Below are 18,723 nucleotides of genomic sequence, written 5' to 3' on the forward strand. Positions count from 1 at the left end.
TCTTGTTACCTTACAGATGTCTCCTAGTAGATTTTCTTTGATTTAATCTGGACAGGATAATTTTTGGTTCTACTTTTATGCACATTACATTCTGACTTTTCTTTTCAAGTCCTAATGATTCTGATTTGCCTTACCATTATGGGAAAGTCCTCAGAAAGAGCCTATAACTGTAGAGCTTCCATTAGCTGGTTCATACTTGTCAGAAAGTCTATTCAATGGAGTCTTTTCTCCAAGACCATTTGTTTATCAGTCCATTTGTATGGCTGTCTTTGCCTTTTGTTGATACTAGAATAGTAACTTCTTTCTGGTAACTATAAATTATAAAGGGGAGAAAAGTGATCATTATTTACATTTGCACTGATCTTTTTTGCATAGTGCCCTCCATAAGAGTCGGCCAGATTTTAGAAGAGTCATAAAGTCACCCTTTTCTGAAATTCCAAGAACCTGTTTTAATCTGGGGCATGTTGGGTGAATTGCAAGCCCCTCTGAACTCAGTTTTTTGGGATTATTTTTTCACTAGTCGGTAACAATCACAGTTTTCATATGTCTAATATTAAAGTTAGGGTAGCTGTATAAAATTCTTGACTTGCAAAGTGTGCTGAAACCTGCCTCATTTTACACTAAAGATTAAGAACTGTATTTTCTACACTGACTAAAATATAACTATACAACAAAAATGCCTTACTAGATAGATGTGGGTATAATGGTTCCATTTGGGCTTGAACTACTGTAGTCTGAACCTGTAATGTAGTGATTAGGATGTTTTAGTTGGATTCAGCTTTTTAAGGCAGCTGTTAGTGTGGTCTCACTGCAGTTCATTTTTTAAAAATTGTAATTGTATACTCAGACTCCAATGTTTTGTTACTTTAACTAAAATGTTTGTGATTCTAATAGCATCAGTAGCAGCTTAAATGACAATACATCACTTATGAAAAACATGTCTGAGAATTTCAAGCCAGTAGTATGGTATGAAACTGATGTGACTCTGTCATGAGGTGATTATCATAACAGATTCTAATAAGATACAGACTGAAAGACGTCAGTGCAAGACTTCTGTTTTTCTCCGGAAGAGTTTGTGGTAAATCTGCGGTAACATTGACGTTCTATCATAATTACTGGTAGTTTAAAAAAAAGGAAGAAAGAAAATATACATATACTTTAGCCAATGTATGCATCTATATTTATATGAAAAAGTCTTCAAAAGCTGTTTCAAATGGCAGTCTTTATTAAAATGTCTATAACAATACAAATTAAGAAGACCGCTGTTATACATCACTAGCCATCTGCTTAGGAAGTGCATTATTTTTGCTATGCAACTCTGGTTAATTATGTGACAGGAAGGACATGAAGTGCCTTTGCAGATAGTGTGACTTTAAGACAGAGCATCCAAATCCTGCTTCTCAATGAAGGCTGAACAACTGAGAGTTCCCTTTTGGATCTTTTCCAGTCTGCTAGGTATTACTGTCCTAAATATTTCTCAGTTTTGTAGATGGTACCATTTGTATTCTTCACACTTAATTTATGAATATATGAAACAACAGTACTTGTTATTCCTGAAATCTTCTTTTAACGGGTTAGTGATAATTGTAAGATCTGTGTCTTAATCTATGATTGCTACATTTCCTTACGAGTGTTGTAAAGAGGAATTAAAAGCTGTTTTCTTTTTTGAAAGAAAAATACATGCACACACTCTTCTACATAGTTGTTAGATCCATCAAGTGTGTTTGTTGCTTGTTCAAAGAGTTCTGAAAGGGTTCTGAGGACTCTTCTTGGCAAGGGTTACTTGTATTCAACATAGAGTACTGTACATTTTAATGATTTTTCCCTGCTAATTTGTGTGAGACAGTATAAGGCTCACTGATCTGTAAGTTCTTGGATGGACTACCCTTTGACGATTCTGATTTTCTGGAAATGTTAGAGTTTGAATGGAGGGGGACTATTACCTTTCATTAGTGTAACAGGATGGGTGGGGGAGTCAATTGGCATTCCAGCTGAACGCAAGAGAGTGGGCTATGGCAATATACTAGGACTATCTGGTATTTGTATTTAAATAAATATTCCTTTGACAGGTGAAAATCGGTAACCAGAATTGGAGTGACCCCATGCATTAAGTATGTCCAGGAGGAAGTCAGAGAACAAAAGCCTTCCAGGCTTGTTACTTGCATCTCTTCAGACACAAATAAAAACAGAGAACTTTCACAGTTTCTACGAAGTTGAAACAAAAGAGTTGGGAAGGTGAGAATATACTAATTTTTTAAAATGTTTGTTTTCTTTTTGTGATCATTGATGTGAGGATACTTCCACAACTGTAAATAGTAATTACTGATTTTAACAGTTGGTTCTGTTGATTCAAGCTGTTCATGACTCAAATGAGGGGAGAAAAAGAGAGTCTCAGTCCTATTCCTGTGTGATGAGCAGGATGCAGAAAAGCCTCATTTTGAAGCTTTGTACTGTATAACATTTTTATCTCTTGAAGGCTGATTTATTTCAGTTGAGTTTTTGTGAATTACTATCCACTTCCTAAGAGAAATGCAGTGAAATAGTTAGCCACATAAAGTTTAGCCGGCTCAGAGAGTTGGAATATCTGGTTGTGGAGCCAGGGGTCAGAACTTTGATTCCCCTTTGTTTCTTGAAGAATCAGTCTATCTAGCTTTGGGCAAGCTGCACGGTCCTAGACTGCCACCAGAAGAAGGGACTGGTGAACCAGTTCTGAATATTTTATATCTAGAAAACCTAGGCAATGGTTGTCATAAGTTGGAATTGACTTGACAGCTCATTGCTGTCATCATTATCACCATTATTTAGTTTACACTGTGGGGGTGGGGAACCCAATGAAGATGAAAGCAGGTCTAGAAAATGAAATTTCATAGTGACAATAATATTATTAACACAATTCTTGAACAGGAATATTAATTAGCTACACATCCCAACAATTACTGGAGTGATTACCTGTATGCTGGTAGGCATAGGCTGGTTTTAATGTGCAAAGATGTGATCCAGGAAGCTGCTTGGTTGGTTTTTGTCTTCTTTTGTTGTGGTAGTTGTGGTTGTTGTTGTTTTGTCCCTGAATCAACTTCTGATTTTGATGGCAGAGTCAATATGTTTGTCCATACACAAGATTATCAAGAAACTTTCTTATTACTGTATTTTGTAAGCAAAGAATCATTGATTTATGCATATACAGGGGTGCCTCGCTTGACGTTAATCCGTTCCAGAGAAATCGCTGTAGAGTGAAATCATTGTCAAGTGGGGAAAAAATCCCATTGAAATGCATTAAAAGCCTGTTAATGCGTTCCAATGGGCTAAATACCTAATCGTCCAGCGAAGATCCTCCATAGGGCGGCCATATTCTGCTCCCTGTGTAGCGAAAATTAAGTCCTGAAAACAGCGGGGAGCCATTTTGCACAGCGGGCGGCCACTTTGAGAACCACCGTTCAGCTGTTTTTAGAGCATCGTAATGCGAAGAATCGGTTCCCAAAGTAGGGAACCGATCGTTATAAAGCGATTTTTGCCCATTGAAACATCGTTTTGCGATCGCAAAAACATCATCAAGCAGATTCGTCGTTTAACAAGGTAATTGTTAAGTGAGGCACCACTGTATATGCAGCTTATCATTGTGGAGAAGGTAAATGTGGGAGAAATCTCACTGTATGCTGTGCAGAAAAGACAGAGGCTTCTAGGTTTCTTGGCAGAGGGCAGGAAAGAATGGAAGTCCACTTCGTGTTTAGCTTGGAAGACTCTTGGAGGCAACAAAATATTCTCACAGCTTCTGAATATGTTCAAAGCCTGTAATGACATAAGAAAGAAGCACCAGCCCATTCTAAGCCTCTTCTGTGCCTGCTAAGGAGCTTGGGAAAAGAACTGGCTACTTACAAAGGCCATCCACAATTTGTGAAGCTGTATTTTGGATGTTAGAACTGGCAGTGATAGGCTTTTCATTCTGACACAGTTTAAAATGCCCTGTGCTTAGAGGAGGGAGTCTTTTTCCCTTTTGCCAAGGAAATGACACTCTGATTGGAGAGAAAGAAATCAGTATTGCAGGAAGAACTCCACACTTCCTTCTTAAAAAGAATGTGACTGCCCAGGATTATCTATTGTTGAACATTTTGTTGCAGTTTCAAGGTGATTTTTAAAAAAAATAAAGTAAATTATGGGAACAGAAATTCATGATCAGTATAAATGCTCTAGGATTGTGTGCAATCTTAGAACCTGACTGCTTGACTAGCCTTTCTGCTTTAAGAAATACTTCAGATATATTATTTTTGTTCTTTAAGTGTGGTAGTGAAGGATTACCTCAAATAAGTGGTCATTCCCAGTAAATTCTTCTTTAATATGGTGACATTTTCATGTTCCATTTATTATTTGAGATCAATTAAAGAAGAATACATTTCCAGAGAAGTAGCTGTGCTTTTATGTTTTAGCATCCTGGCAAAACTGAAGGGGGATAAAGGAAAAAGAGAAAGGAGAAAAAGGCAAAAGATTGATATTCTTTAAGGACTAATAGATTTATTTCAGTGTGAGCTTCTGAATTTCTTTAATTTTGCCAACCTGCAGATTATGTGACATATTACATAGTCACATTAGATCATTTTATTTAATGTGATAATTCATTAGTTGAAATAAGAGGAAAGCAGTTTGCTCTTATTTTTAATAGCATTTTTTCTGTGCAGTGAACAAAAACAAAGAGTCCAATACTGATAAGGCACTTCATTGATTTTTTTTTCATGGAAGTATTTTAAACATTTTGTGCATGAAAACAAAAAGCAAGTATTGGTGGAAGTTAAGAGGAGCCTTGTGGCACAGTGGTTAAACTGCTGTATTGCAGCCAAACTCTGCTCATGATCCAGGGTTCAATCCCAGATAGCCTGGTCAAGATTCACTCAGCTTTCCATCCTTCCAAGGTCAGTAAGACGAGTACCCAACTCGCTGAGGAGGGCAATATGGCCTGCATAGTTGTAAACTGCTCAGAGAGTGTTTAAATGCTATGGAGGTGATATATACGCAGCACACTTTGCTTTTAAGACTCTGACACTGATTTGTTGAGCTTGGTGGTACATGGAGTGCTCATAAACATTCCAGCTGACCAGAGAACAAACTTATAAAAATGTTTACACTACAGATTTTATGAGGAAAGGGAAAGTTGTCAATCCATGTGGAAGTAGCACTTTGTTGTTGTTTAGTTGTTGTGTCCAACTCTTCGTGACCCCGTGGACCACAGCACGCCAGACCCTCCTGTCTTCCACTGCCTCCTGGAGTTGGGTCAAATTCATGTTGGTAGCTTCGATGACACTGTCCAACCATCTCATCTTCTGCTGTCTTCTTCTTCTCTTGCCTTTACACTTTCCTAACATCAGGGTCTTTTCCAGGGAGTCTTCTCTTCTCATGAGATGGCCAAAGTATTGGAGTCTCAGCTTCAGGATCTCTCCTTTCAGTGAGCACTCAGGGTTGATTTCCTTCAGAATGGATAGGTTTGTTCTCCTTGCAATCTAGGGGACTCAAGGGTCTCCTCCAACACCACAAATCAAAAGCATCAATTCTTCGGTGGTCAGCCTTCTTTATGGTCCAGCTCTCAATTCCACATATCAATACTGGAAAAACCATAGCTTTGACTATGCGGACCTTTGTTGACAAGGTGATGTCTCTGCTTTTTAAAATGCTGTTTAGGTTTGTTATAAATTTCCTCCCAAGAAGCAGACGTCTTTTAATTTCGTGGCTGCTGTCACCATCTGCAGTGATCATGGAGCCCAAGAAAGTAAAATCTGTAACTGCCTCCATAGCTTCCTCTTCTATTTGCCAGGAGGTGATGGGACCACTGGCCATGATCTTAGTTTTTTTGATGTTGAGGTTCAGACCATTTTTGCACTCTCCTCTTTCACTCTCATTAAGAGGTTCTTTAATTCCTCCTCACTTTCTGCCATCAGAGTGGTATCATCTGCATATCGGAGGTTGTTGATATTTCTTCCGGCAGTCTTAATTCCGGCTTGGGTTTCTTCCAGTCCAGCCTTCCGCATGATGTATTCTGCATATAAGTTGAATAAGCAGGGGGACAATATACAGCCTTGTCGTACTCCTTTCTCAATTTTGAACCAATCAGTTGTTCCATATCCAGTTCTAATTGTTGCTTCCTATCCTACATATAGATTTCTCAGGAACTAGATAAAGTGGTCAGGCAGTCTCATTTCTTTAAGAACCTGCCATGGTTTGCTCTGGTCCACAGAGTTTTAATTATGTAAATACACTCCTGACCACCACCTGAGCATCCTGACTCAAAGATGAATCCAGGAGCACCCCTAAATTTTGTACTTGTGTTTTCAGAGGGAATGTAAACCCATCAAGCTCAGGTTGCATCCCTATTACTTGATCTGCCTTTTGACTGATCAGAAGCACCTTGGCCTTGTCTGAATTAAGTTTTAGTTTTTTCACCCTCATCTAGTCCATTCCTGACACCAGACAGTTAGAGATGTCTGAAAACACCTGAAGACAAGTAGGGATAGCATGCATTTGGATGTTTTCATGAAGTTGAATTAATTTTGTGCCCGCTGTGCATAATGCTTCCTCTTACTAAATTTGCGTTGTGCGATAATTGTTAGAGCAGAGGTCCCGAATCTCCGGTCTGTGGCCTGAGCTGGACTGGGCCACGGAGGCAGACCTCCCACCACACTCCCGCACGTACTCACCTCCGCATAGCTGATTTGCGCATGTGTGCGTGCTCCAGCACGCCCGTGTGAGCGCCATGCCGCCGTTTGTGCCTGAGTGCCCGCACAAATGCTGCACTGCCGTTTGCTCATGCATGTGGGCACGCCCGCACAGGCACCGCACCACAGTTTGTGCATGCGCATGAACATGCTAATTCGCGCATGTGCGCCAGCGCGGGCATGCCCTGCATTCTGCAGCCGGTCCGCTGGGTGAAAAAGGTTGCGGGGCCCCTGTGCTAGAGGAACACTTCAGCTTTATTGAATGGAAATCTGTTGTTTTCCCTCATAATTTGCAGTTAGAGTACGTTAATTGAATTGGTGAGGATTTGGTGAGCACTCTTCTGTATGTTCCATTGATTCATTGGGCCTACTTAGTTATGGCTTGCTATATTAAGCAACAGCCTTTTTCAGCTATTCAGTCTAGGAAACTAGTTAGTCACCATCAAGTTATAGGTTAAATGTATGCTTCTTGGAGTGAAAATCTGTTTTTTCTGTTTGTATTTTATTGCATGAGCCAATTGCAACACTGTAATGAGGCACCCCTTTGTCTTATTGCACTCACTGTTTATTTCCTGAGAAATTCTTCCCCTAATTGCATTATAATGCTGCCCCAAGGGAACTATTCAAGATATTTTTTTAAAAAAAGGAACAAGAAACAAACAGGAACTTTCTGCCAAGTTTTTCTGTGATCTGCACATCATTTTGCTTGTGAGCAGACAAAAGTAATGTTAATTGCAGCAGGTTCTTTTAATCTGAATCCATCCTTATAAATGGAAATTCCTTAAAAGAAATTATGGCCAGAATGCTGTTTCCAGTTTACACCCGTGTAATGGAAACTGCACAAGTATTGGTAGCAGAATGCCACTTATCCAGGTGCTGGTTATTATATCCTCAGACACATGCCCAGGAATGCAACCAGTAAATCATTATGAAGGGAAATTTGCTGCTAAGATTTGCATGGTTTTCCTTTCACAAGCATGAAGCAACAATAGGATTCTGGCAAATATATTTGGGGGATTTTTCCCATGTGATAGTAAGATATTTTACATTCTCTAATACTTTTACCCCTTTTTTATATCTGTAAGATTTATATGTGGAAATCTCACCTTATGCACACACTAGGCTATTGATTTTTTTTAAAAACAGCACCTTGATGTTGCTTTTGAGAATTACATTTAGTGTTGACTTATAGAATAGTATGTTAAGTGGTTGGTCCAAATATGGACTTTTTTCCAAAGTAACTAGCAACTTCTTTGTTTAAGCTGAATTTTAATTGGCAATGCTTAGGAATAGGAACATTTTAACTATGCTTTTACATTTTAATGTAATATTATTTAATGTAATATTGTATTTTCCCTGAGCCCAAAGGCTAATGGTTGGGGTGGAAACTTATAAATACCCCAAAATATGGCTTTGGATAAGGAATGAATTTATTTATTACAGTCAGGTGACCAGCTCATAAAGCATATTTATGGCTAAAATATACAAAATGCAATTTAAAAATATACAACCAATTCATAAAACATATTATCTAGCTAAAATATATAAAATGCAGTTTAAAAATGTATAGTCAGTTCATAAAATATATTATGTGGTTAAAATTTTAAATTTTAAAAGCGTACAGCCAGTTCATAAAACATATTATGTAGTTAATAATAATAATAATAATAATAATAATAATAATAATAATAATAATAATAATAATAATAATAATAATAATAATAATAATAATAATAATAATAATAATGTTTTATTACGGTCATTGACCAACAAGAGTAAGGAACATTATTTAAATTAGGAGACATAAAATCAATCTGAAAGCACTAAAAACATCTATATACATATGTATATAAAACTATATTCAGACATCTTACTAAATATCTCCTGCCTCTCTATCATAGGCCTTATCTATGGGCTATTGCACCTTGCATAGAATGATAGAATTGTTACTTTGAAGCTCATAGAGCCCGTGTGGTCATTATACCAAATTGATATACACCAATTTACAGATATTATAGCTGCGCTTTAGGTGGAACCTTTCCTTCACGGATTTTGATTGCAGCAGCACAGCATATCTGAATTTTGGTTTAGCCCAGTGTATCTGCCAGGGCATCGCCCTGTCAGCAAAAGCAGTGTGTAATGTGCTTCTGATCCTCCAGGAAATGTCCTTATGTAAGGGTTAACAAGAATTTTTCGAATGCCAGAATAAAAAGCACAATGAAGTAACACATGGGAGATAGATTCGGTCTCACCAGAGTTACAGAGGCATAAACGCTGAGTATAAGGGGTGTTGTTATACTTCCCTTCCTGGACTGCTGATGGAAGTCCATTGAAGCAGGCCAGAGTAAGAGCTTTGCGTTGTTTAGGTGTTGAGGGTAAGTAGAGATATTTAGCCGGTTTGGGTGGGAGCAGTGCATTGTCAAGTATAAACCTATTTCTGATAATACCAAGGTCTTGATGCCTTTCTGTCTCAATAATATGCTGCCTAAGATTACTCTTGACCTTAATGTATCTCATTTGTTGGATACTTTCTTCTAAATAGCTGTATCTGTTGACTTTATGGTATATTGCTCTCTTCCAACGTGACTGATGGTTATCCTGTAATACCAGTGAAGTCAGTCCAATTGGTTGAAAGGTTAGTTTTAGCCAAAAGTTAAAAATAGCCAGCCAAGCTCTGGCTTCAACCTTCAGGTAGCCCACTTCAAGTCTAAGGGCTGCATTGGATATCCCTCTTGGAACTTGTAAGATAGCCCTCACAAATTTAGATTGAACTTCTAACTGGATAAATGAACTTGAACTTCTAACTGGATGAATGAAGAATAGGGGCCCAATTGTGCCCCAAACAAGAGCTGACTAGGGATTTGGCCTGAAACAATCTTGGTGCAGCTGGAATGTAATGACCTCCCTTTGAATAGAAGAATTTTAGTATAGCAAGGCTAGATTTTTGTGCTGCTTGTACCACATTGTTTACATGGGCTTTTTGGTTTCCTTTATATTGAAAGACGACGCCCAAATATTTATAAGCCTTAATTTGTTCTATCTCATGCTGATCAGTTAACCACTTATAGATCCTGGGCCTCTGAGCAAACACTAAAACTTTGGTCTTCGAGTAATTTATCTGTAGCATTTCCTCTTTACAGTATTGCACAAGAGCGTGTAATGCTCTCTTTAGTCCTATTGGTGTCTGTGAAATTAGGACTGCATCATCTACATATAACAGAAGGGATATATGTCTATTGGCTAGTTTGGGGGGATGGAACTCTGGATGGCTGAGTGCTGTTACTATTGATATAAAAATTAAATAACATTGGAACTAATATACACCCATGCTTCACACCATTATAGGTAGGAACTTTATCAGACAAGTGTCCTTGCTTGTTGCATCTAATTCTGAGTGTTGTATTTTCATGCAGCTTATACATAAGCAGCATATTATATGGTTAAAATATATAAAATGTAATTTAAAAAGTGTACAGCAAATAATTGTGTACTGGTTGTAAAATATGAGGAGACTCAAATACAGCATTTTATAGCTATCCTTTGAACCGTTGGATCGTCTAGGGCAAACTGATTTGGACAGGGTTATTGGGTTATAGGGAGTCCTTCCTACATATTTGTAAAGATCTATAAATATTTCCTCCCTTCGGTTGGGACCACAAAATTTCTCTACGCTAGACAATAAACCACCCTCATGCTAGAGCCAGTCAACCTGTGAACTCAGGATACTATAAGGGAACGCTGTGCCATTGCTGCTGCACAAAATTTTGCTGCAGAGCGTGTAGTAAGGGAATCTTGATCAGAAAGAAGTAGCTTGATGTAGAATTCATCAGGTTTCCCTGGATATCTGAGAATGATTGGGCTCAGGAGGTTGGTGCGTAGATCTCTATAGAAAAGACAGTACAGTAAAACATGACCTACAGTTTCCACTTGGCCATCATTACACAGACACAAGCAATCTGAGATAGGTATATGTTGAAATCTTCCCTTCATGAGCTTAGAGAGTAAAACAGTAAGTCTCGCTAATGTGAAGGCTCTTCTGGTCTTTGTTGACATTGTGCTAGTCAAATATGAAGATATTGTAAAGGCATTATTAGTGACAACACTGTATTTGCCTGACTGGCTCATGTGCTCTTGAAGTTCTATGTCCCAGGTTCTTTGTTTGAGTGCTTTAGCGCCGACATGCCCCATCGCCAAAAGAACATTGGTGGAAAAGCCCATTTGCCTTATTTCTCTTGTAAGTTGTAGTTTCCATTCTGATTGAAGGGAGTCAAAAAGTGACATCTGTGCCAAGCCTTCTGGAGAGAAGAGAAGCTTTAGTCAGTAATTAAACATGTGGACTTTCACGTGTCCTCTTATGGCGATTAGGCAGTCTCCAAACAAAGGGCTACATTAGGTGTACAGGGGCGCAAAGTCAGAATAGATCTCAAAAATTTGGTTTGAACTACCTCAAGAGGACGTAGGTCAGATAAAGCAAACAATTGGCACCCATAGAGCATTTGAGCAACAATTTTAGCCTTGTAAACCTGAACGGCTGAGGGGATATGGTGACCCCCCCCCCTTTGGTGTGAAAAAATCTTGTGAATGCCGCCACACTTTTATGAACATTCAGTGCTGCATGTTTTATGTGGGGAGCCCAGGAACCCAAGACGTGAAAGATTATGCCCAAGTATTTGTAGCTGGAAACCTGCTCTATGGGATGACCGTTGATGGCCCAATTGTGCTTTGGATAAGCTTTTTATACGTCCAAGGATATACACTTTTCATTTCATTGTCTTCTAGTTGTTGGAAAGATCTGGTTCTGCTCCCAGTTTAGTCTTAAACACTTCACTGTTGTATTTCTGGGCATTACTATAAACATTAATGCTGAAATCGAAATCCTGTTTTTTAGGCATTTATAACTTGGCTAAGGGGATACATTCTTCTCTACTTCCTCAAAGGTCAGTTTGGTTGTTTAGTAACATGTGGTTTTCTTCTAAAAACAGAAACTTATCAACCCATATTTTTGGTTCTGCAGTTAAACATCTGGTAAGGAGACAACATTGGTATGATTAGTTTCTTGCTTACATTTCAGGATGGGATTTTGTGTGAAGACTTTGAGGTGTACTGTACTTGGTGTTCTACTCTGCACACTTTGCTTTAATTTGTGATGGGGCTTGTTAAGAAAGTTTTAAGTATTGTAGGTGCCAGTGTAATCTGGTGTTCCTCAGCTAGTCTGAGGTAGGATTTGTCTCTGACCCTTGCCAAAAGCTGGAGTCCTGTCCTATTGTTAGATATCTGTGTTCCCCCTCTCTTTCACATTTAAACACACATGGATACCACTGTTCTTTCAAATCTTTTGCTTTGACTGCTGAAAGTAGAATCCCTGCCTTGAGACATTTTAGGTATTTTCCACTTTTGAACTGAGAGTGTTTCATCTTATCATCTAGCAATTGGGAAGAAAGAAAAATGAGCATACAACAAACAAACACACAAAAAACAATTATGTACTTTTAAATTGATACACCATATGTGCCAACCCTCTCAGGGTTTTCTACATATAAAGCACTCAGATGTGGTTTACCAGTCTGTCCTTCCAGTGGAGCTCTGGAACCGACCCTGCAGCTAATTAGCTAGCTATAGATGCATATTCTTTGTGTTTTGTTGCAGTAATATAGTAACTTTGACCTTTAGTGTTTTGTTAAGGATGTAAGACCTATCTGTGTTGAAAATCAAAGCACAATTTAAGCCACATTTGCATTAAATGTTCTCGAAACTGTTTCTGAAGGAGATCTGTTTATGTCAGAGAAATACTTTCTCATGTCAGATTAAAAAGTAGACATGGTCTAGAGGGGCGGGGTAAAAATCAAATAAATAAATAAATAAATAAATAAAAAGCAAGCAAATTTTAATGTGAGCTTTTATGGATCAAATTCATTTCCTCAAACAGATGAGTGAGACTATTTGACTGTTGTATTTATATATGGCCCCATGAAAAGATGGGGAAACAGATAATGGACAAAGAGACAGTAATGGAATACACTATTAGACTGAAAAAATTCAGGGTAGTGATGGCGTTGACAGAAATGGCAGACTGTAAGGATCAGTGTAGGATTGTTCATGACTTAAAAACCCTTGATTGAGATTCAGCAGTTTAAGTGAGTTTCTAGTATCTGTATATACCTTATCGTAGCTGCTTTTCTTTCCAATCTTGATTTGTAGTGTGTGTTTTTCAAATTGGGTCATTCAAAGATGATACAGGTAGATTGAAATGCTTTGAAACAGGTTTTTGGGTTTATATCCAATAATTCTTTTGCATAGAGATTGCCCTTTTTGTCTTATGTAGAATGCAGAAGGGCATTGTTAGTTTAAAAAATGGCATATATCACATTAGGAGAGGAACACATAGAAGCATTTAAAAACTTCAACAAAAAAGGCAATAAAGCAGAGAGGAATAATATAATTCCCATGGGAACCATGAAGTGTTTACCTGCTCTGTATTAAATACGTTTGTCATTAAAACTGTGTCATAGGGTGGAGTGAAGCATAATGAAATGCTTTTACAGCACTTTAAAATGGTTTCTTGTACCTTGTTCTTAAATATAGCACTATCTTTTATGTACCTAGTACATTTCATTTGCACAATATTTTAATTCATCAACAGATTTCAGTAGTCTTAGCACATTTTAACATAGCTTTTATGACGTACTTTGGGTATTAGCTGAGTACAGTTAAAAATACTGTCTTGATTATTCTATGCCATTTCTTGTTAATTAAGAATGTTTGCTTTAAAAAAGCCTTAGAGCAGGGGTGTCCAACCTTTCACCTTCCCTGGGCCACATTACAAGATGAAAATTTGGTTTGGGCCGCATGGGGGGGCATCCTCCGCAGCCCCGCTCCAAGCGCACTTACCAGCAGCTGCGATCTCAGACAGCAAAGGCTGTCAGCTTCGACTCCGGCGGCTTTATGGGGCCGGGTGGGGGTCCACCTATTGACGGGGATGGCGCAATGCAGTCAGTCAACCCCCTGTCCCCTCCCCTCTCACTCCTTCCTTCCCTCTCTCCCCCTCTACTGTTGTGACATGCCCTGGCCAAATTCCGGCCGCAAGCGCCGGCAGTGTATCTTGAAACTTCAGAATTTCTTTAAAAATAAAAAATTGCACTGGGCCGCATTACGAGCTGACCTGGGCCGCATGCAGCCCTCGGGCCGCAGGTTGGACAAGCCTGCCTTAGAGTTAGTGATCTCCTAAATAAGTTTATTTACCCAAGTACAGTAGTATTTACCTTGTATATCTGTAGCTTTAATGCTGCAGATAGGTTTTTTTTTAAAAAATTCCATTCTCCTCTGTAGAATTTAAGTAGCCAAGCTGCATACCAAATGGTAGTCTTTGAAAGGTAGCATTTCTCACCCTAAAGAAAACAGCATCCAAATTTTGCACTTGGAATACATGCCTGCTCTAAGTGAACATGCAGTTGTTATCTTTCTTTACATAATATGGTACAATATGCTCCTGGAATTCAAGTTCCTGAAAGATTAGAAACAGGATTGGGATGGAGTAGGATGAAGGAAATGAAGATTTGGTATGAGAGGATATGAGAATTAATTTAGCCATCCAGCGGAGTTTATGACTGAGCTTGAGAGATGTTTAATAACAATGCCAACTGGATGTGTTATGCACATGTATGGAAGTATGAAGACTGTGCTGAGTGGCAAAAAGTACTACAAAACTGATACAGCCCTTTGGCTTAGATTGAGAAGTTGCCTTGCTTTTAGAGTATTTATTAGTTGCTGAACTTTTAGAGTATTTATTAGGAATCCTGACTAGATAAGCTATTGTACATTGAGTAGTCTCCGTTTCATAGCATGGTATGGAACATTATGAATTCTTGGCATAGATTTTGAGGAGATAATGATTTTTACATAGTATGACAGTATCTCTGTGACATCTTTGTGGATGGCTGTGAAAACTGAAAGTCTGTGCAACAGAATAGTACAAAGCAGAAGAAAAATAAATGTAGAAAACCTGATCTAAAGTGTTTGCATAGGTTTATAGTAAATAAGACAATGTATTCAGAGTAGTTAATCTGAAAATACTGCTAGTTACGCACTTCTGGATGGTGGTATAAAAATCAGGATTTGTTTAGCAAAGCTAGAACAAATCTTGGCATATGTTCTAAGGGGATACAGATTTTCAGGTTTTATTGCTGGCAGAGCTGCTGTGATGAGGACTGGTGAATTATTCAAGGTATTGATATTTTATTCTTTCATGTTGCAGACTGTGACCAAAGCACTGTTTACTTTACAATCATTGGGTCTAGATCAGCCTTCCAAAAATTGGTGTTTTCCAAATGTGTTACCCTGTAACTCTCATCAGCAGCAATGGTCACAGTAGATTGAGTTGGTGGGCATTATGGTCCAGTTGAGTTGGATAGGGTGGGTTGGTCTAGATAAGGCAAAGTAGTTGATGCAGAAATACATGTCTATTTTTATTGAGCCAAAGCTGTGATATTAGGATAATTTTAAAATATTTGAACAGCCAGATTCCTATTGTGTGTTTACACTGACATACATGGAGTGGTATGAATCACAGTGATGAATTGCCACCAGTAATTGCCTGTATTCCTTGTTGCACATCAGTTCATGTGACTGGGATATGATGAGGAATAAACTGGTGACTTGTTAACTAGTGGCAATTTGCAGCTGAATTTTGCTGGTGTGAATAACCAATAGGGTTTTGTCCGTTGTTTGCCAAAACAGTGGCCAAAATTCCTAGATCAGTCTGTTCATGTTTTATTTTGTTTTTTTATTTTATTTTTTAAAATATTTTTTTATTTATTTATAACTATGACAAAAACAAATCATATACATAAAACAGCCATTCACAAGTGCCCTTTCTTTCTTTTTACAGAGGAAAATTTGCTGTAGTTAGAAAATGTATTGCAAAATCCACAGGCCAGGAGTATGCAGCTAAGTTTTTGAAAAAGAGGAGAAGAGGCCAAGACTGCAAAGCAGAGATCCTGCATGAAATTGCTGTTCTAGAAGTAACAAAGCCAAGTCCCCGTGTAGTAAATCTCCATGAAGTGTATGAAACAACACATGAAATCATTCTAGTATTGGAATAGTAAGTATACATCATCACTATGTTTGATAGCTCCATTAATGGATTTGTTGTTTGTATCAGTTGACCAACCATTACTCACTTGTTCATCTTTCTGGCAGTCCAGGGTATCTGCAAAGCTATTCTCCAGCACTCCATTTCAAAGGAATCATTTTTTTCCTGTCAGCTTTCTCATGAGTAACGTGGAAACCTTTTGGTGGGTGGTGGTAGGCCATTGTTAACTCACCTTTTTTGTTGTGGTAATACCGTGGTGCCTCGTATAGCGATTGCTCCGCATAGCGAAGAAATCGCTTTGCGATGCTGTTTTTGCGATTGCTTTGCGATGGCCCCATGGGGAAAATTTGCTTTGCGATGATCGCGGGGAAGCGATCATTGCAAACGCCCCATTTTCACCAGCTGATCGGCGGGGCCTTTGCGATGATTGCGGGGAAACGATCATCGCAAATGCCCCATTTTCGGCCAGCTGATTGGCGGTTCCAAAATGGCCGCCCGCTGTGTTGCCTCGCTTTAGAGGCACCAAAAATGGCCGCCGCAATGGAGGATTTTCGCTTAAGGTTAGTTTAAGAGCCCGTGGGAACGCATTGAAGGGGTTTAAATGCGTTTCCATCGGCTTTTAAAAATCGCTTAGCGACGATTTTTGCTGCACAGATTAACGTTGCTAAGCGAGGCACCACTGTACTTGTAGTCATAACCACCAAAAGGTCATTGCCCTAGGTATGGATAGAGCTCTAGGTGAGGCTCTGAGATACCTGTCCAAAGTCCTTCAGGGCAAGGAGTAGTTTTCTGTGCAGAACAGCAGAACTTGCCTTCTGTTTGTCTCTGCTCACAAGTATTCTTGCATGGAGGCATAATCTGGCTGCATTTTCTGTACGTCTCGGTGGAATATTGCTATGGGAAGAGTTTCTGCAATTAGTAGCCTCTATTTGGGATGCTTTTTATTCAGGTTCAGTTTGAAAGACTAGCAGTTCCACAAAACAGAGTTTTAAAAAAACTTCCTTCAGAGGCTTCATAGCAGACACAGTAGTGCAGGTTAATAGTTTTCGAACAAGAAATGGTAGCATAGAATGGTGCTTTCGATAACACATAAGGGTGCATGGGGGAGGCATCTTCCAAATGTTCGAGTTGTATATATCTCAGCATAGGAGAGGCCATGGCTGCATTCTAGCAGCAGATGGGACTAAAGGGTGCAAGCAAAGTTTGTGGTGTGTGTGTGTGTCAGATGTAATTCTTACAAACTGGGATGTTTCCCACCAAAAGACATTTAAGCTCTGAAAAAATCTACCTAGAAACAAGCAAACGGCCTCAGGCCTAGAAAGCATACCTCAGTCTTGTGTAATATCTGTTCAATATCAGTTATGTACAAATAACCATGTGGCCATCTGCCCTAGCAGTAGGAGGTACAGTTAAACAAAGCTGCAGAAATACTATCTTCCTCACTCACATTATTTTTTTTTCTCTCTCTCCCTCTCTCTCTCTCTCTCTCTGTGTGTGTCTGTCTGAGTATGAGCACTTGGATGTGTGCATGTGAATCTTGGGATAAAATGGAATAAATTTTGTCAGTGCAATGCCTGGCATTCATTTTGTTTTCATCTTGTCTCAAAATGCCTTTGAATCTTTAAAATACTGTAACTCAATAAGAGCATGTTGGGCAAGGTATGTGGCGATAGTGCCAAAATCAAAATGTAATTCAAAAAAATACAAGGGATAATTTTTAGCATATCTTGAAAAGATGTGGCCAATGAACAGTTCATAGTAGGTGGCATGTACTTTTAAGATTCTTAGGTGAAAAGTGGTCCAGGATAAAAGCACTTTGTGTTGCATTCAAGGGGCATTCCTAGATGGTTCACAGAAAATAAACTATCTTACTATTTGGCAACATAGTGTGTTTTCTTGCTTTTTTTCCTGTTTAGTTTGGAAGTCTGTTACTTTGCAAATAAAACATGAGTTTCCTTTGTGGTCAGTAACACACTGTGCTGAGATTTCAATTTCTATTAAAACCTGTTTCTTTGTTTTCTGGTATCTGTTGGCATTCTTGAAAGGGATGCCATTTAACTGAGCTCACAAATGTGAAGCTTGCATATGATTTTGTGTGTATCACTGGTTTTTGTTTTCCCTCAGAGATAATTTGCTCTTATCCAAAGCGTAGAAAAATCTAAACAGATGCTTATAGTTTTTCGTGCACCTTCACCAGTGTCATTTAACTTAAACAATATTTGAAGGCATATTCATATCAAAGGATTATTAACTATAAAACAATATAGCTATTACGATCTACTATTTAGCTAAATTGATCTCTGTGTGTAGACCGGAGATTTTCACATTTGAAAGTGAGATGTTTAAACTTCTTTTTGTGCATAATTTTTTTAGTGCCGCTGGAGGAGAGATATTTAATTTATGTCTTCCTGACCTAGAAGAAACCATACATGAAACTGATATTATTAGGCTTGTACGACAAATACTCGAAGGCATCTCTCATCTGCATCAGAACAATATTGTCCATCTTGATTTAAAGGTAATATAATGTATGAATATTAAATACTCTCTTATGTATGCACTTGCATTTATAACCCAATAATAATAACTAAATACCATCAAGTTGATTGCAACTTATGGTGACTCTTTCCAAGATTTTCCAGGTAATGGTTCTCTATTTCCTGCTGCTGGATGAATCCTGGAACTATGCAGCTTTCCCAAGGATATAGAGGTTGGCTCTTTAGGGAGGCACAGTGAGGATCTAAACTCCCAACCTCTGGTTCCGCAGCTAGAAACCTAACTCATTGAGCTGTATAGCCACCTCTATTCATTAATAACAACAACAACCAAAAAATAAATGTTGAAAATGTTTAGAGTGAAGTAGCACATTATTATAATTTACTAGACCAAAGAAGCCAGTGGCAAGGAGTAACCATAGGTAGACTCTACTGATGTGTCGAA

At 38.5% G+C, this 18,723-nt stretch overlaps 1 protein-coding gene across 2 annotated transcripts in view; it reads left to right on the forward strand.

Annotated features, from left to right (window-relative positions):
- STK17B (serine/threonine kinase 17b) overlaps window positions 1–18,723 on the forward strand; it is a 31,007-nt gene that overhangs the window by 3,808 nt on the left and 8,476 nt on the right. Inside the window, exons 1-4 of one of the 2 annotated variants that reach the window (XM_020795307.3) lie at window positions 1,007–1,455; window positions 2,070–2,235; window positions 15,580–15,792; window positions 18,157–18,301. In XM_020795307.3, coding sequence (XP_020650966.2) covers window positions 2,114–2,235; window positions 15,580–15,792; window positions 18,157–18,301 — 480 coding nt within the window. In that variant the 5' untranslated portion in view covers window positions 1,007–1,455; window positions 2,070–2,113. Of the gene's footprint in view, window positions 1–1,006; window positions 1,456–2,069; window positions 2,236–15,579; window positions 15,793–18,156; window positions 18,302–18,723 lie in introns of those variants that run through there. The other variant, XM_020795306.3, reaches the window with a different exon arrangement.

The sequence above is a fragment of the Pogona vitticeps genome, chromosome 1 (assembly GCF_051106095.1).
Source record: "Pogona vitticeps strain Pit_001003342236 chromosome 1, PviZW2.1, whole genome shotgun sequence".
In the NCBI taxonomy this organism is placed as follows: domain Eukaryota; kingdom Metazoa; phylum Chordata; class Lepidosauria; order Squamata; family Agamidae; genus Pogona; species Pogona vitticeps.